This window comes from Equus quagga, chromosome 7 (genome assembly GCF_021613505.1).
Source record: "Equus quagga isolate Etosha38 chromosome 7, UCLA_HA_Equagga_1.0, whole genome shotgun sequence".
NCBI lineage: Eukaryota > Metazoa > Chordata > Mammalia > Perissodactyla > Equidae > Equus > Equus quagga.
Genome location: NC_060273.1, coordinates 87,108,241 through 87,126,962, shown reverse-complemented (window position 1 = coordinate 87,126,962; position 18,722 = coordinate 87,108,241). Strand labels below are relative to the sequence as shown.

The window sequence follows — 18,722 nt, the reverse complement described above, 5'->3', positions numbered from 1 at the left end:
TCTAGATTGTCGGTCATGTAGGCTACCTACAGGGATAGTAATGAGAAATAAGAACTGATGGCTTGGGGTGAGAGTGGACAAAGGATGGTGGGAGATGGAAAGTCTGAGACTAAACTTGTAAACAGAAAGAGACAGTATACAACCCTCTGGGCATCTAGAGCATGGTGGGGAAATCTAAAGGAAGGACACCTAAGGAAAACCGAAGGCTCACCTCACCTACCTCATACTTTGGCTAACGAAAAGGCCTGAGCAAATATGTTTGGACCTGGGTTCTGTATCTCTACCTGCCAATATAGACAGCCAAAGAGAAATAAGGCTTTTCTTGAAGACGTGTGTTAGTCCCCAAAGAATCTTTGAGGAAAAGTGAACAGCTTGAGAAATATTTGTTCATTAGATGTATTCTGACAACAACTAGAAAAATCCAGAAAGTACCAAGCACATGCACATACAGTACACTTGATTCTTGAAACGCTTGTGTTTGTTTTTGTTATTAACTGACGTTATGAAGTACCTCTTACTTTCTCCAGTAAATGTATTCATAAAACCACCCAAATGTATTTCAAATATTGTAAGATAGTGATAGAGTTGGGGTGCAAAAGATTCTTATAGAAAATGTTGATTGTTTAACCCAGTTTTACAACTATAAGAGAGAATTTTTTAACACCCTCATGATTATTGCTATAAAGAAGGTAGGTGCTCTTTAGTGTCTTGCTTGATTCGAGAACATCCTGAGGGCTGATTCTTGTAAACTATATGACACTCTTGAAATCTGAGGCTAATACATTCCACATGTAACCCCTTTACCCCTGGAAGAGAAACCTTTCTGCTGAATCAGATGGGTTATAGAGGTGCAAACATAACAAACAACCTGTGTCTTTTAAAAACAGCTAATGTGTCTATCCTTTGCCTCCTCACAAGTGGGAAGGCTTCCTCTTTCTCTAGGTGGAAATCCATATTCTTCCAGTGAATAGTGTGGGTTGCCTAAGGCAGAGTGGCTTGTAATGACAGAGCTGATCTCCATTAAAGTCATCATCACTTCCTGACTTGATACACTGTCCTTAGCCTTACTCTCACCTTGGCTCTCTAAACAGCAGATGGGTTCACTTAGCACAGCACGTCACCCAAAGCCAGCAGCCATGTTCCTGTATGCTTCCAACTGTACTGTGTGAACACCAAAACACAGCGTAGGAATGAATACAGCCAGGAACAGAGTCAAAGGGACCTCAGATAGTGAATGGATCAGGGCAGCAGGTTGGGGCTTTAAATCACTATAGAAAACTATAAAGCAAATTCTTGCCATTTCCCTACTCAGACTGAAGCTGACAACCTAAATGTGGTTAGGTTTCACATAAGCCTGAGACTCTGGGAGTCAAAACATGAGAAGAAACAAGATCCTGCGTATCATATGTGGGGCTGCGTAGGCAGGGCCAAGTCAGCTGTGTTAGCTCAGCAACGTGCAGAGAGAAAAATTAGGTAACGTCTCTCTGCAGGTGACTATTTCATGTGCTCCAAATTATGGACTGTGACACTGAAATTCTGGCAGCTTTTATCCAAAGAAAAGTTCCTCTTAAACTGCTATTTTTGACACTGTATGGAAAGACATGAAGTGCCACGCATATCTAATTTCAGCATCCTGTTAAATTTAATGAGTGTAGCCCCATCTGTCAAGCACCCTGGATGCTTGGGTGTGGGCACATGTGTTGTGGGAAAGGTAAGGCAGGGTGTGTCATTGTTCCTGTGTGTTGGTGTGTCGTTTCAAGAGTGGCTTCCGAGTACAGCTGAGAGACGTGGTTTCAGGTGCCAGTCAGAGCATCCTCAGGCTCATTAATAATGGACAGGTCTGACAGGAGCAGCCTCAGTTGCCTTTGTTTTCCACAATAGACGAAGGGAGACATGGAACTCTCTGTTTTGCCAAATAACAACCATCCAGACAAATTCCTGCAGCTCGATGTGAAGTCTTTAATGAGGAACTCAGCCCTTCTCCAGGCAAGCCTGGTGAGGTTTCCAGGTGGGAATTATCCTGCTGCACAACAGTGGCAAAACCTCGTGTACTCACAGGTAAGATCTAAGAGCACAGAAATATGGGGGCAGCGGCTCATTTCTCTCTTGCTGTCTGCCATTTCATCATTTGTGCAGTAAGAAGGCTATAGGGAACAGAGAACAAGGTAGCTGTTCACTCTTGCCACATAGAAAAGGTCTTTCTCCCTTAACATAAGGAGACTTTCTCTGATGGCTTTATAAAATATGTGAATTCTCCCACCCGTGCATTTCTCTCCAAGCACTAGCTTCTCAGCCTGTGTTCATTTTACATTTTGCCTAGCCCTCATTTTACTCCTTTCATTCAGAAGTTTCCAAACCAATTCTTATATTTGCAAATAGGGCCCTGGTTGGGGGAACCTACCTCTATGTTTTGGTGTAGTCTAAGCCTAAAGCAGCAGAAGCTTACATCGTGGGCTCATACACAGCCTTTGAGACAACTGGAGACCTTGCTTCCGCCTCATTTAGACTGGCTGCCTCTCATTTCATGCAGAGAAGACTCAGACAGCAGAACAATAGAAACCTAATGATCGAAGGAAAGAAAACAGATGAAACTCTCCACGTTGGAAAGGTGCTAGTTATTACTTGAGATACTCTGATTTTCCACAGGTGTCCATGTGGACAAGATGTAACAATCAGACCTTCAAACCCAAGGCAGACTTTATTTCTTGCTTTCTTCTTTGCGTCGTCCTTCTTTTTGCTGACCGAAAGAGAAGAATAAAACTGTGATGTGTTCCGTGTGCTGGAATAAACATAAAGACCCTGACTGTTGCACAGCTCATGAAACAGGAATAATCTTTGTTTGAAGACGTGAGGGCTAATGGGGTTAAGGGTTAGTCAATTTAGAAGCAGGAAGAAGAGTTTCATTTCAGAACAGATGTGACTGACCCACAAACCACTGCAGGTCCTTAAATCCTTGGAGTGGTTCAAGTTCCCTGAGCAGAAATTTGTTTTCTTTTAAGAAACAGTTGCTACTCATGAGTCCTGGTGTAAAGTGACTCCTTTGTGGTGTGTTTGTGGGCTCCTTGGGACCTTTATCATGAGATCATTCCAAATCAAGTACACCCGAATGATTATGTAAGTGTTTCCTCCACCTATACGGTTTTAATTTATTTCCATTCTGAGGCAGCTATTATGACAACTGACTTTCTAAAAATTGTGCATCCTTCCCTTTTGTAAGCCTCAAAACTCTTTCGCCCGTCAATATACACCTTTCTGGTAGTTGTTTCCGTATTTTGTTTAGTTTAAGTTAAATACAGTGAAATTTCTCTTTTTTCTTCCTTATTGTTTATATCATGGAAAAAAATGATTCAAAAATCAATTCAGGAAACCTTGGCCCTCCTATGCTATGAAGTTTAGTCTGAGAAAACATATCCAATAAATTCCTTTGAGGTTGGAACACATCGATCTAACATCTTTTGTTTGGTACTGGAGTTGACCTATTTCCTTCATGTGGAACTTCACAGTTTGAAGCTCTGTTGAATGTTGTCCCTAAACCTGAATGAAATGCAAAGTTTTTAAAGGGCATTTCTCAACAGGTCTTGACGGGTTGAAATGGTTATTCAAGTCAAGAAGGTAAAAATCTGCTCCATCTGTCTTTGAATATGTTACTGGTAATTGTAAACTGCAGATGAATTTGACTTAGTTATCCTTTTACCCTAAAAAGAAATGTTAAATGACTGCATAAAGGCCAATTTACTGTTGAAATAATGCATGGAGGAGTGAGTAAATCGATTATAAGTTTAGATAGTTGGGTAGGTGCAGTACAAATTATGAGTAACAACAATTATATTCACTACTCTAAATTGCGATATGTCAATAAGTAATTCTCTCCTTAGCTGGACTTAAATCCAGGAGTGATATACTCATTGGATAAAAAATAAATCTAAAAGAAATGGATATCTGAAAGTTTTAAGTAGTTGTAATGATACCGGAAAGAAGGCACTGAATGTACCAGATGTATTGAGGTGTTAGGGATGTGTAAGGTGACAGCTGTTAAGTAGTTCTTAATTTAAAACCCTCACTCTGTTGGGGAGACATGAAGCCAGTGGGAAGAACATTGAATAAAGAGGTTAGAAACTTGGTTTCTTTTCTTAAACCCACAGTGAGCCAGTTTGACAGACACCTATCATGGCCCTTATTCGTTCCATGCCTCAGTACTTCCACTTGCAAAATTAGTATAATATTCATTTTACATATTTCCTTAAAAGTGAGAGCAAATAAAATAATATGAGGTAAAAACAGTTGAGAGGGTTTTATATAAGAGTACAAGAAATACGTATTGTTGTTATTATTATTGTCATTTGCCAATATTCCAAAGGTGTTGAAATTACCCTTCCATTAGAATTTGGAAAATAGCAGATAATACCACTTGCATTTTCTGGTTTGTACTGTGGATAGAGGGATGTGTGTGCATGTGTGTGTCTGTGTTGTGTAGATGGTAGTGTTGGGGAATGTAGTCAATACATCTGTCAAGCTATGTGGCTAACTCAAGCAGTAGATTTTATACTTACGTGAAATCTACACAAACTTCAGAGTGGTGCCAGCTTATTCTTCGGTCTCACAACACCCCAGCACACGTTGTTTGGGATTCAGACTACCTCATGGAACGTCAAAGGGCTTAAACTACAAACATAGTCTTCAAAATTAGTGGTTACTCAACAGTGAAAGATCCCTTTGATCCCAAATATGAAGTTGAATTCTTAAATATATGTATCATATTTCTATCCATTATTTCTCTTTTAAGTTTTTTTTTTTAAATCACATTCCACTTTCAGAGGAAATTCGCTAAGCCATTTTTACATGAGCTAAAGCAATACCACACTTACAGAAAAGCAGGCACTGATGTTCTCTGGCGTGCCAGGAGCCCCGGATATTGTCAGTTCCCTTCATGCAGATAAAACTGGTCACCGGTATATGCAGGGAGAGAGTACAAGCGGAATTTCCTTGATTCTACTATATTTATACTCCTTCTTAAATTATTTCACGAGAGAAATAAAGAAGCTTCACAATAAATTTGAGATCATTGCAATGAACAAACTTTCCAAACTCTAATGTTTCTGGTTGTTAAAATAATTTGGAGCATGTATCTGATGAAGGCATTTGGAATTGTATTCCAAATATTTCTTCCAATCCCTTCATAAAACGAGGTAATGAAAGGAAAAGGCTATTTTTTAGTTTAAATGATAAAATATGTTTTTTCAGATATGGTGGTGGGCCTTTTTTTGGATTAGCAGTTAGACTTCAGAATCTTTTCAGACTAATCTCTTTATTATCTTTTCCTGGCTTCCATCACATCAATTTCAGAACCCAGGAGGATTCCGCACTAAACCCATGAGCTGGGGTGAAAGGCGAAGGGTAAGAGGTTACTCTTCCCTTGATTTCTACACAACGTCATTTACTGGCTTTATTTCCGAATCACCTTTCCTCACTTTTTTTTTTGTCTTATAGCTCTCTTTTCCCCTTGAATTCTAATGCCTCTTTTTTTAAGTCTCAGGGTTTTCTTGGGAGATTTTGTATACTATAACTGTATTTCTTAACAATCTGTCTCTGAACACGTACGTCATGCCTTGTCTAAGAATGTCTCTGTTCTCAATCCTCCATTTACTATTTGAAAAGAACAGCCCTGCATATACAATAGTCTTTCATTTTTAAGCTTGTATTTGGGGTGATGTTATAGGACTTTTTGAGGTGCTTAAATTTTTATCTAGGAAGTAGACTTAGGAGCATCACTGAGTTGCTCAAGGTTTTACTTGCAAATATCAGAAGATGATTTATCAAGTTATGCTACATTTATGCAGTTCACGAAATCTCCAAAAGGATCAGAAATCTAGCATAGATGGTGTGCTGTCAGAACACCCAAATTGTCCCACCATACCACTCTCAAACGAGACCCAAGCACCTCTGGCCCTAAAGCCTGAACTCAAGACACCGTGTGTGTTAAATTAGCACATGTGGGACTCTAGAGCTCTGGTTCCATGGAGGGGAAGACAGGAGATAAGATTCAAGAGAGGCCTGAGTCAGACCACAAAGGCTCAGTGAGTGTTGTCTGAAATTTTAAATTTTATCCTGAAAATTTGGAGGGGTTGGTGGAAAATTTTAGCAAGAAGATCACATGATGAAATCTGTGTTTTATAACTATAACCATTCCAGTAATTCGGAAAACAGAATTACTGTGGTCAATGGGGAGTTGCTTTATAGGAAAAGTTTGTTTGTGCATCCACACGTGAAATATACACAAAATACCTTGTTTGCATTATGATTATGATGGGAATTACATTGTATGTAGAGATCAACTTGGTGAAAATGGAAGTCTTTGTGGTCTTGATTCTCCCAATCCATGAACATGATATATATTTCCACTTATTCAACTCTTCATATGGCCTTCAATTTTGTCTAACAATAGTCCACATAGAAGTTTTGCATACAGTCATTAGGTTTATATATAAATACTTATAAGTACTTATTGCTCTCAAGAATAGGACCTTTTAAATCATGTTTTATAATAAAGTATCATTCCTGCATGCTATTGATTATTATATATTGATTTTGAATCCAGAAATTGTGTTAAAATCTTTTTTATTTTGACTGTAAATATCCCTATAGGTAATCATGTCATCTGCTGTTTTGGTTCAATTATTTACAACCCTAATTCCTTTTATTTATTTTTCTAATCTTAATGTATTGCTTAGGGCTTCCAACGCAATAATATATGAATGTTTGTGATTACTGGCATCCTTGTATTAATTCTGAAACTAAAACAAATGCTTCTAATATTTCAACCGTTAAGTAAACTGTGCCCTGGAAGTTTTTGGCAAATTCTCTTAGTTTAAGAAAATTCCCTGTTATTTCTAGTTTGCTAAGAAAGTTAGCTTTAAATATGCTTGAATATTTTGAAAATATTTTTCATTATCTATTACAAAATTCTGTGTTGTTTTTTCCTGTTAATGTGGGGAATTACATTAATCTTCTAATATTAAACCATCCTCTTGCTAAAACATTGTTTTCTGGTATGAAACTGTCTTATCCAGGTATGTATAATTTGCACATATTGTAGGATTCTGTTTAGCAATGTTTTATTAATGACGTTTGCATTCATGTTTATAAGAGAAATCAGCCTATAATTAAATTACCTTTTCTTTTACTTACTTCCCTTGTCTGTAGTTTATACTAACTTGATAAAATGAGTTGGAGAGTGTTCCTTGTTTTCCTATTTTCTGGAAGAGTTTGACTAAGACAGAAATAATCTGTTTTAAGAATTCTGAATATTAATTACACCACTCCTTCAAGCTAGTGTTCTTAAATTTGTGTGTGGCTGGGGTAGATTTTAAACTATTGATTCAGTTGGTCAAATTATCACAGGTTCATTAAAATTTTCTATTTGCTTCTATTAATTAAGTTTGGTAAGTTATATTATGTGGGAAATGGCTCAACTGTATATAAATTCTTAAAGCTGCTCAGATTATTTTCCTGTTACATTTCTTAATCTCTGCTATGTTTCTTCTCATGTTCCCTATACATTTCTAACATTGTGGGTTTGTATCTTTCCTTTTTTTCCCCTTAGAAGTATTCCCAGAGATATTTTCAATCTATTTAGCCCTGTAAAGAAATCACTTTCAATATTGTGGATCCCCTCCATTGTATATTTGGGGTTTTTTTCTTTGTAATATTTATTGATTTCTGCTTCTATTTCCTTTTGACTGTTTTCTTAGATTTACTCTGTGGCTTTGTTTTAAGGCTTTGAACTGGATACTTATAACCTCATTAATTTTTTCATTCTGCTTTTATAATACAAGCACATACACCTATAATACCCCCTCAAAAATCATTTTAGCTCAAGCCAACAATTTTGAAATGTAGCATTTTTTATTTTCATTCTGTCCCCAATTTTTTAATTTCCACTATTATTTCTTTGATATGGTTCTGAAATTTCTACAAAATGTGATACTTTAAATTATTTCTTTGATATTGATATCTAAATTTCTAACTATGTTGCCTATAGTCAAAGAGCCTGATCCATATATTATTGAATGTTTGAAATTTGTTTTAGAATTCAGCACATTATCAATTTTTGTAAATATTCAATGTATATTTTTAAAAATGAGTATTTTCAATGGTTTAGTAAAGACGTCAGTAAACTGCGTGGTCAAATTTGTTGGTTTTATTGTTCAAATCCTCTTTATCTTTAATAATTGTTTTGTCTGCTTGGTAAAAAAATTATATGTATAAACTTCTCCTTGTAATTATCTTAAATTTTACTTTATAGATTTTGAGACTATTTTATTAGGTGCCTGCAAGTTTAGAATTATTATATTTTACTGATGATGTCCACTTTATTCATTTTCTAGCAACACTCTTTATATCTAACAAAGTCTTTTACCTGAAAGCCTATTTTGTCTGTTATTTATATACTTTCTTAGTGGTTGGTCAGGCTAAGTTATGTGGTAGAAGCAAATATGCCCAAGTTCTTAGTGATTTAACACAATAAAATCTGTCTCTCGTTCACACAAGATCTGATGTGGGTGGTATAGATATCCTAGGGGGCTTGCTTCCAAGTGGAATCCAGACTATTCCTTCGTGAGGCTCTACTATATGAGAATCTCTGTCAGGCTTGTAGATAGGAAAGGGAGAGAGTAAGTCAATGATCTTTACAAGGATTTTAGAGGTTAAGCCTGAGTTCTATTGGTCATATGTCCCAACTCAGCTGTTGTATGCCCATGAAGAGGAATGGGTTTACTGAGCTTTTGGCCAGGCCCTGCGACAGTCTATCATTCTGTTAAGCATATATATACATATATATCTCATCTTTCCACACATTGCATTCACCCTTTCCCTAGAGGTACTAATCCCAACATGAACCAGTCACTACATTTGGCAGATGCCCCCCTCCATACTATCCTATAAACTCTGTTGGACTAGGAACAGGATTACTACAGTAATTCTTCCTTTCTGAATGGGAAAAATGGAAGACACAACAGTCACTACTCCAAAGTAATTCTGAGATCCCACTGGGAATAGTTTGTGCGGGCCTCCTTCCTTGAAGATGGAGAAGATTTATCAGGCCATGATTCTGCTTTATAGCAGACCTCCTGATGTACTGTTCTCTATACTCCCTGATTCCACCTTCTGGGAAGCATCCCCTTGAGCCACATGAAAAGTGGGCCCTCCTTCAAGGCTGTATAGGCTTCAAAGTTTACTCCTACTTATGGATATTTAGAAGTATAGGGTTATTGTTGTTTTATTCGTTTTGTTTTTTAATTTCAAACAATCAAAAGCTTTTTAGGTCTACGCTTGTGGTTTCTTTGGTAATAACTTAGAGTAAGCTATTTATTAATGTAATCATATCTATTTACTTGCAGTCAGTTCCACCTGTCAATAAATACACCTAAAAGTTCTTTGAAGGCATAGCTCTTAAATAGACTTTAATGTTTTGCTTTTCTGTCTCCATTTCTCTATCCTTTGACTCAATGACAACTACCTATAAGGTGTTAGGAATAATAGTCATGAAACTACGCCCTTAACACAATCTTTACCTTGAGTCAGTTCATTCAGCTGAGAAGTTTTAATGGGCTTTTTTGCTCAATTTTTTTAAATAGTTATGTCTTAGTGTTTGGGGTCTATAAACAGATTTTCAACAATAGAATGCATCAAATTTCTATACTCTCTCTACTCTCTTTCATTTCTTCTTTCAAACTGTCCAGTTCTTTTTCTAATCTCATCTTTTTCTTGTAGTATACCAATGTTCTGATTAGTGTACATATGTACAAGAATCATTATATGTACATAAAAGCTCTGATTATTTACAAGTATCTTTCCACAGATGATACATATACCAAATGTTTTTCACTGTATGACATGAATAACCATCAATCCAGCTTCTGATATCCCTTTCATCCCTTTCCATTTCTTGACAGCTAAGCCAAGGCTACACATTTGTGGAATTTCAAGATATCACTTTCTGTATTAGGGATAGTAGGCCAGGCTACACTGTGATGACAAACATTTCACAAAATATGAGTAACTAAAAAGAAAAAAAATTTCACGCTCACAAAAAGTCTGAGAAAGAGCAGACAAGTTTTTGGGGCATCTCTTTTCCAAGAAGTAATCCAGGACTTCAAGTACTTTCATCTTATAGCTCTGCCATCTCAGAACCCTTGCTTACAGTGACACAACAACAGAAAGTGAGGACAAGTGAACCAAAATCTTACAGGAGATAGCAGGGGCCAGGCTTAGAAGTGATTTCTGTTACCTTTGTCCACACATCATCAACCAGAAGAGAGCTGGCCCAATGTAACTTCAAGGCAGAGTGAGAAAGGCAGTCATCCTATATGCTCAGGAAGGGAAAACAAAATTGGAGAGCATTTAACCAGTCACCACAACACACAGCTCTCATTTGTTTATATTTGCCCACTATATCTTTTTACATTCTTTCACTCTCATTCTTTCTGAGTCCTTATATTTTGGGCATTTCTTTTGTAAATATTATGTCATTAAATTCAATTTTTAATTTGTTTTTTTTAGGAAAATTAGCCCTGAGCTAACATCTGCCGTCAATCCTCCTCTTTTTGCTGAGGAAGACTGGCCCTGAGCTAACATCCATGTCCATATTCCTCTCCTTTATATGTGGGATGCCCACCACAGCATGGCTTGACAAGTGGTGCCATGTCTGCACATGGGATCTGAACTGGTGAACCCCGGGCCTCTGAAGCAGAACATGCGAACTTTTAACTGCTACAACACCAGGCCGGCCCTTCAATTTTTAAAATTTGATCTGACAATCTCTGTCATTTAAATAAAGGGCTTAGTCTATTTACATTTAACGTGATTATTTCTGAAACTTTTCTATTTTCTTCCTAATATTCTTTGTTTCGGTTTTCTTGTCTTATAGATTAATCAACTTTCCTTTATCTTTTTTCTACTGCTCTATTGATTTAGAAGAAATACATTCATTCTCTACTTTTTAGTCGTATCTCTATCCTTTCACCAAAATGATTTCTTAAAATGTTCTAATCAAAAATATCTGTGTTAAACTTTTCACCGTCTGGTGTTTTAGTTATCTCTTATTTTAAAACTCACAGTTAGTGATTATTGTTATTATTTCTATTTTACCATAAAAATCAATGCTTGCTTAGATTTATACATATATTTATCAATTTTCTTTCTTTTTTTCTTTTTTTTTGGTCAGTATTTCTGCTTGCATCTTAATCTTTCCTTCTAGTATCAATTTTCTTCTCTCTGAAGTGTATTTTTTACAGATTCCTTGTCTATTGGCCTATTAATTGTATACTCTCAGTTTTTGTTTGCCTGAATATGTCTTCTATTTCACTTTTTTATTGAATCATAGTTTACTTATATGTAAATAATATAAATAATCATTAAAGTGTATTGAGGATAAATGGACAAGATAATGGTTAATACAGAAAAGTCTAGGTAAGCTTTAAAGTTTTACTTTTTTAAAACAATTTTTTTTGGGGGGGGTGATGAGGAAGATTGGCTCTGAGCCAACATGAGAGCCAATCTTCCTCTACTTTGCATGGGATGCTGCTACAGCATGGCTTGATGAGCCATGCTAGGTCCACACCCAGGATCCCAAACCTGCAAACCCCAGGCCACCAAAGCGGAGTGTGCAAATTTAACCACTATGTCACCGGGCCAGCACCCCTAAAACAAATATTTTAAAATATAAATTATTTTACAGCCCATATGGCTAAAATAATGGAATTACTGTTGAGTTTGCTTTTGGTTAACGTAGTCTATCTAGATTGTGGAGTGAAAAGTTGGAGTCAAATACATGCTTTTTTTTTCTTTATTAAGCTATTTGAAAAAATTATCAAAATACAAATAAACCCCAACTGTAATTAGTAATTTTTATTCTACCATAAAATTTTTAATAACGTTATTCTATTAATTTTTCCTTCACACGTTCTTCAGGCATAAAATTGTCATGCAACACAAAAATAAATGGCACCATGTTCTAGGATGAACCTCAAACTTTTAACAATATGGTTTAGAATTAAGAGCTTGAATGTTCTTTTTAGAATATAGCTTTGATTCTTTTTGCTATCTTTTGTATATTAGTTTTTCAAGGTCTTTATACTTTGTAATAGAGTGTATTATTTTTCTTAGGCCCTGAAACTGTATTTTCCTCATTTACAGAGCTTTCTTATTTAAGAAGCTCAAGGAATAATCTAGCAGGCAAGAAAACTGACACAGCCAATTTGTCAGTGTCAGAAGAATTATCCTTCTTCAAAGATGATCAAAGATGTCTAGCCTTGAAGAAAAAAACTTGAGTCAGAATTATGCTAAGCTGAAACAATCTAAATTTCATATCAAATTGTTTTTCCTCATTCAGAAACATTTTTTATGAGGTCATCCATCTTAAAGACAAATGCTAAGTCAAGATGATTTATTATTTCATTGAAAACTTCAGTGTTATAGAATATAAATTGATTTTGAGCAGACCAACAACCTAGTAAAATGAGAGAAGATCCCCAACTTGATCTCTAAGTATGTAAAAAATGTATGGATTAAGAAAATTAGGGAAATCTAAGGCCAAAGAGAATGTGAATGGTTTTATCTAGATGATTTTTTTTTTTTTTTGGCCTACCAGCCATTTTGGAAGGAAAATATATGTAATATTAGTTTACAATTTAGTTTATAGAAACACATATTTAATGCGACCTATATACCCCAATAGGCACTGAGTGAATCAGTGTACTGATGATCATAAATATGACTCAGAGGAATATTAATTGCTATTGAAACTTCTCTTTAGGAAGGCTTAAACATGTGAGACAGATTTATTGAAAAGTTGCTGTAATTTAATGAAATGTGTCACCAGTTTCTAAGGGTTAAACTTGTTCTCTGAAAATTAACTTCTGTGGAATTTCTCTCTTGTGATGCCCCATGATAAGTGAGGCATTACTCTATAAGATTTTTGTTTCTTCTCAATTTTATTTGGCCGGTGAACAAATTTCAATCTAAAATTTTTCTAACTTCATGATAGTTTTGTAGTCATGAGAAAAAAAACAAAACAAAGTAAATGTCTGAAGGTCAAACCAGATGCAGAGAAGCATACATTGTAAGATTCCATTTATATAAAATACAAAATGAGTACAAACTGACCTGCACTGTTAAATTTAGGATACTAGTTATCCTTGGGCAGGGGGAGGGGCAGTGACTGGAAGGGAGCATGAGGTGTGCTGGTAATGTTCTGTTTCTTCATAGAATCTTGGGTTTATTAGTTTTCTGAAAATTTATTGAGCTATATATTTATGATAGGTGCACTTTTCTATATGTATATTGTGCTTCAATAAAAAGTTTTTAAAAACCTAAAAGTAAATATGAGAGCCATCTAATAGCCAGCTGGTCTGTAGAAACACATAGGGGTACGATGCTAAGTTAGTCCAGTTCTCCAAGCTGTCTGAAATAGGAGTCCAGAGAGAGTTTTCATGAAAACCAAGGGATATCTATAAATGCCTTTTAATCCTGGCTTTGCTGGATTAATACAGCAATGTTAAAAATCATTTTTATCAGTCATGGAATGCATAAATAGAAAGAAGTAAAATGCCCTTATATCACAATGCAAGTGAGCTGGGAAAAAAATAGCTTTGTTCAGAATTCTATTCAAATTAAAGAACAGCGTTCTTTCTCTCTAGTTATAAAATAGCATTTAAATAACTGATTTCTAAAGCGGAACAAGATAGCACGCAAAGAAAAGTACTCAGTTAATGATAGGATTCTGGGTTAAACCAGATACTATAATCCTTTCCTTATTCATTGTCCAAATCTATTGTGTTTCTAGGCAGAATCAGCAAATTTTCAGGTACAGTTATTTCACATTGCATTCTCTACCATCGGTGGCCCATTGGTAAGAGAAGCCTTGTCGCTATGCCTCCTAACAGAGAGAAAAGAGGATTATTACTGCTCAGCAAATGAGGGGGTCCAGGGTGGAGGGTGCCATCGCTGCAGATAGACCTCCACCTCTGTCATCGGTTCTGAAGAACAACCCACTATATGGTGACATGAGTTTGGAGGAAGCTATGGAAGAAAGAAAAAAGAATCCTTCATGGACCATTGAGGAATATGACAAACGTTCCCTGCACACGAACCTTTCTGGGCATCTGAAGGTACGTAAGGCTAAGAATCAACTCCTACTGATGAGGGAAATCAGTTAAATAATCCTAAAAGAAATGGGTATGCAGGTGACAGGCACTCTTCACTGGACATGAAATCTCCAGATTCCATGTCATTTTGGCCTCTAGCTTCCCTTTCTCTCTTCTAATCAGTATTTGTGTTTATTTATTTGTTCTGAGTTTTACAACTTCAGCAATTACTAACATCTGTATTGTGTAGAGAGGAAGAAACAATGTGGTACAGAAGAAAGATTTACCTGGAAGGTAAAAGGTTATTGAAAATTAATTTGCTATGTTTTCCCCTGGTTTTGTGACTGTTTTTGTTCATAAATACTTAAGAATTCCTTATTGTACATTTATTCAAAAATGTTTATTAAATGCTCTGTCTTAGGCAGTGTGCAAGGCAATTCTCACGAGAGATCATTTTCTTTCAAGCCTACCCCATGATTTAAGATGGCACATTTACATTTTGGACATTTTCCTGTGTCTCCGTAACAAAACAAAACAAAAACATTTCAACAGAGGAGAAGTATGCAATGAACTCATTCACCCAGCTTAAACCCAACTTAAGTTTTTCTTTCTTATTTTTCCCCCTGGTGTTACTCATCACTTAGAAGATCTAGAAATACCTGAAAAGCAGAGAGAGTGGCCCTCTGTTTTCTGAGTGAACTGGATTCCTACCCAGCCTTGGCTTGCCTCTGCCTGCCCTAGCACCAGGAAGGCCTGACATTTTCCCAGGACCCTCCGTTTAACAATGTGTATCTCTTCTAAGCCCTATACCTTAAGCACCTGAAGATATTTTCTTTTGAAAGGGACAGCATTTGTGCCCTTAAAATCGTAGACTTTTTAAAATCTCAAATGTGCACTCCTTGAAATATCGTCTTGTCCAGAGTCTTTGCAATTTCTTAATCTCCTAGTAAATTAATGTATCCCCTTCTTAATGTAGCCTCTTTCCCAGAGAAGTTTCCATAACAGGTGCTCCCCCATAGGAACAATAATCTTGTGTTTTTTATCAGTAGTCTGAAGATCAGGACCTCTAAGTCACCTTCTACAACTAGAAAAAAAGTATTGATTTATTTCACAAACATTTCTTGACTGTGTACCAGAGACTCTTCCCTTCTCTTTGTCATTTATATAAATAACAAGGGGACAATAAAGATGAATATTACTGTGCCTGCCCTCAAAAAATTCATTTAACTGAGCAAAGTAACAAACAGTACCTATAAAGCAAGATGGAAGAAATGACAAGATAGAGGAAGAGGATAGTGACTAACAATAGTAGATAGTGCTGTGCAGATTCATAAGAGGACAAATCACGTTGGATTATAAAAACATTTCATAAAAAAGTTAATCTATGCTAGGCTGGAAGGATGCGTAGAATTCCAAAAGATATAGATGGCGTACATGAGTGAGGAGGATCTTCTGTCAGGAGTAACAAGAGAAAAGGTACAAATTCAAGAAAGTGAGAAGGTTTATCAGAATAAGGAGTAGTCCAGTTTTGCTGGAGCTACAGTTTAAGAGAAAAATGGAAAAATAAGCCTAAAAAACAAACTAAAAGAAAATGTTCAAAGGTAAGGCTAAGGAAATTGAGCATCACTGGCAATGAGTAGTAACTTTTTTGTTGGATAATTCCATGAGTTATATTTAGGAAGATTAAACATGAATACGATGCATGCATTTTCATTGCTTTCCTGAAACCAGGGTCTGCCCCCTCCTTACCCATCCTCTCCACGCACATTCACTCACCTCAAAGCAACAATCCCTCATGTCAGAGGCCCCTTTATAGACTTCATGATGCTATTCTTCAGCACAAACTTTTTTTGAGGGATGCTTCCGGAAGTCATGACTTTTGTTTTCATTAGAATTTCTTTCCATACCTCATTAATTCAACTTCTTTCATGACCATTCCTAGGCATATCTCATAATTACTAGACAGAACCCCTAACTTATTTTCTGAAATCTTTTCACCACTTACAGGCTGTAAAAGTTCCAAGTGCCTTTGGCCACTCTCATTTTTCTAAATTACTGAGAGTTTATAAAGAAGAAAGCAGAAAAGAAGCCCCATATTTAGTTACCAAGGCAAGCTATAAGCAGAATGTAAGAGAAGATAGTCTCCATTATGGAAGTTCTCATTGAAGAATGAAGGCATTAAACTTGCAGGCAAAGTGCAGGCCTCTGATTAGGACAGAAACAAACTGAAGGATAAGAGTAAAGTAGACAAGGGTTTTTAAATCATCTACCCTGCACAAGTCATCCAAAGTTTATTTTAATATGTTAGCTTTTCTAAGACTAGGAAGTTGCAATTAGTAGCAATGTGAGGGAAGAATTGTATTGCCATCACCAGAATCCACCCAGCTTCCTACATACATGCACACTCTTCTTCTAGCAGTGTACAATTAAGTCTGAAGCTAGTTCATTCACCCCTGAGGCTGGCCTTGGAAACTGGCTGACTTTAAGTCCACTGAGACTAGAGAGGCAGAGAGAGGGTGGGCAGCCTGGCTGCAAGCCATTGCAATGATTCAGTTGAGAAATAATGATGCCTGAGGTGGAATTGTGAAAACAGAGATTCAGCATTCACCATAAATTAGTTATATGTCTACTAGATGCCAGGCATAGACACTGAATCTCTAGCACTGAAGCATTACAGGGGATAATAAGAGAAGATGTATTTTTTTTAAATGTATGGATAGTAGGGTTTGCAGGTGATTTATTGGACATAGGAGATAAAGTTGAGTTGAAGACAATTCGGCAGGGCTGAAAGGAAGATGAGGCTGGTGAAAGAAACAGAAATGAGGAATAGGAGCTGATGTGGGAAAGGATACATTGGATCCTTCCTTCAGAAGGTCAAATAGTGCCGAAGTTTCTGTACACCAACATGCTGTTGCCCTCTACAAGGAAGACCAGCAGGTTGAGAAGCATGCAAGGGACTCTTGACTCTTGGTCTCACTCCACCTTCCATGGAAATCAGCTTCTGGATTTACTGAAAAACTCATCAAACATGTTTATCCCTACCAGGCTGTCAAAATCAAATCTCTGAGGCTCATCTAAAGCAAGGAATTTTCATTTTATTTCAACTCACTAAGCTGATTGACAAGCATTGTTTATGAGATGTAAGGGACACTAAATTGGCTAACATGACAGAAACACTCTGTGACCCTCCAATGTCAGTCAATAAATCATGCGGACCTCCTAACGAATTCTCAAGCAGACCTGCAAATTGGAGCTGCAGGGACTTCCGGTCAGCCAGGAGGCTGTAGCTGCACGTTTATGCTACTCAGGGAAGCCTGGCCTCTCTTATGTGAGCCAGGACATTTAACCCTCCCCTCCAGACAGTGTGAACATGGACCTTCGGGGCTTCTGACAGTGTCTTGTTCTGCAACCTCAAATAGTTGGTAACACTGATTGATCACTAATTGATCCTATTCTCCGTGTAATTTTCTTTTAGGAAAATCCTCACGACCTACGGTTTTGGTTGGGAGACATGTACACACCTGGTTTTGATACCCTATTGAGAAAAGAAGAAGAACAAGAGAAGCATTCAAAATATTGTCGTATAGGTCTGATTTTGCTCCTTGTTGTCTGCATCTTGGTTTCCATAGTGACTATTAGCACTTTTTTCATCTAGAGAAACTGCCACACTTTAATTTTCTTAAAAATCTTTCTAAATAAACATTTACAAAAAAACATGTTCATGCAGTGTGATGTATTGTTGATCATACAGTTAAATGTAATTGTCTTGTAAAAATCCAACGTCGCTCGACATACACTGGCTTTCTCTACTTTGTCCTATGAAACGTTTTGAAGAATTGCAATCTGAGTTTTGTCCTTTGGGAAGTAGGAATTCTGGAGATCAAAACCACAGAAAAGTCACTATATACAACCAAAATTAAACACTTTGATAGTGTTCGATAGAGAACAAAACAGCAGCAACAATTGTCAGCAGCTTTGTCTTAATGTTCAAACTATATTCCCTTTGTCATTAAAACAGTTACCTCCTCGCCACCCCACCCTCCTGTCGTCACTGGAAAGTCGAGCAGATCATTTTTTGGCTTAGTGCCAGAGATACAGGATAAAAGCCTCTGGGTGTGCTGCCTGTTGGGTTGGATTCATGCTGTTTTATCTTGCTTTATTCCTGTTTAAGCCAGAAAAAAAAGGGGGGAGACTTTATTCAAACATATTCTTATCTTCCCAGTAATCCTTTATAATGCTTCAGTTTCGTGTTGCAATTTTAGTAGACCTAAACTTGGACAGGCCATAGTTATATAATTAATTGCATTTAGATCCAATTGTGTTTACTAGTTGATCCAAATTGACTAGTGTGACCCCTGGTGGCAGTCAGTAAGTATATACTGCCAGCCATGGCCTAGAAGGAAGACCCTAGAAAAGCAGAGGGAATAATACTAAGAAAACAGAGTTTGAATCCTAACTGTGCCTTTTGCTAACTGTTGGACCCTGGGCAAATTATTCTTTCTGAAAAAAGAATATATCACCTCTCCAACAGGGCTTGCCTAAGGACTCAGTACAAGACAGATCAGAGCAATGCCTGGCTCC

The 18,722-nt window shown here is 36.8% G+C and overlaps 1 protein-coding gene across 1 annotated transcript; it reads left to right on the top strand.

Annotated features, from left to right (window-relative positions):
- The first annotated feature begins 1,893 nt into the window (after nucleotides 1–1,893).
- Nucleotides 1,894–17,796, top strand: MINAR2 (membrane integral NOTCH2 associated receptor 2). Its single transcript, XM_046667794.1, has 3 exons — nucleotides 1,894–2,058; nucleotides 13,941–14,165; nucleotides 17,617–17,796. Exons 1-3 carry the CDS (start codon nucleotides 1,894–1,896, stop codon nucleotides 17,794–17,796), a joined length of 570 nt encoding a protein of 189 aa, XP_046523750.1.
- Nucleotides 17,797–18,722: the final 926 nt, after the last annotated feature.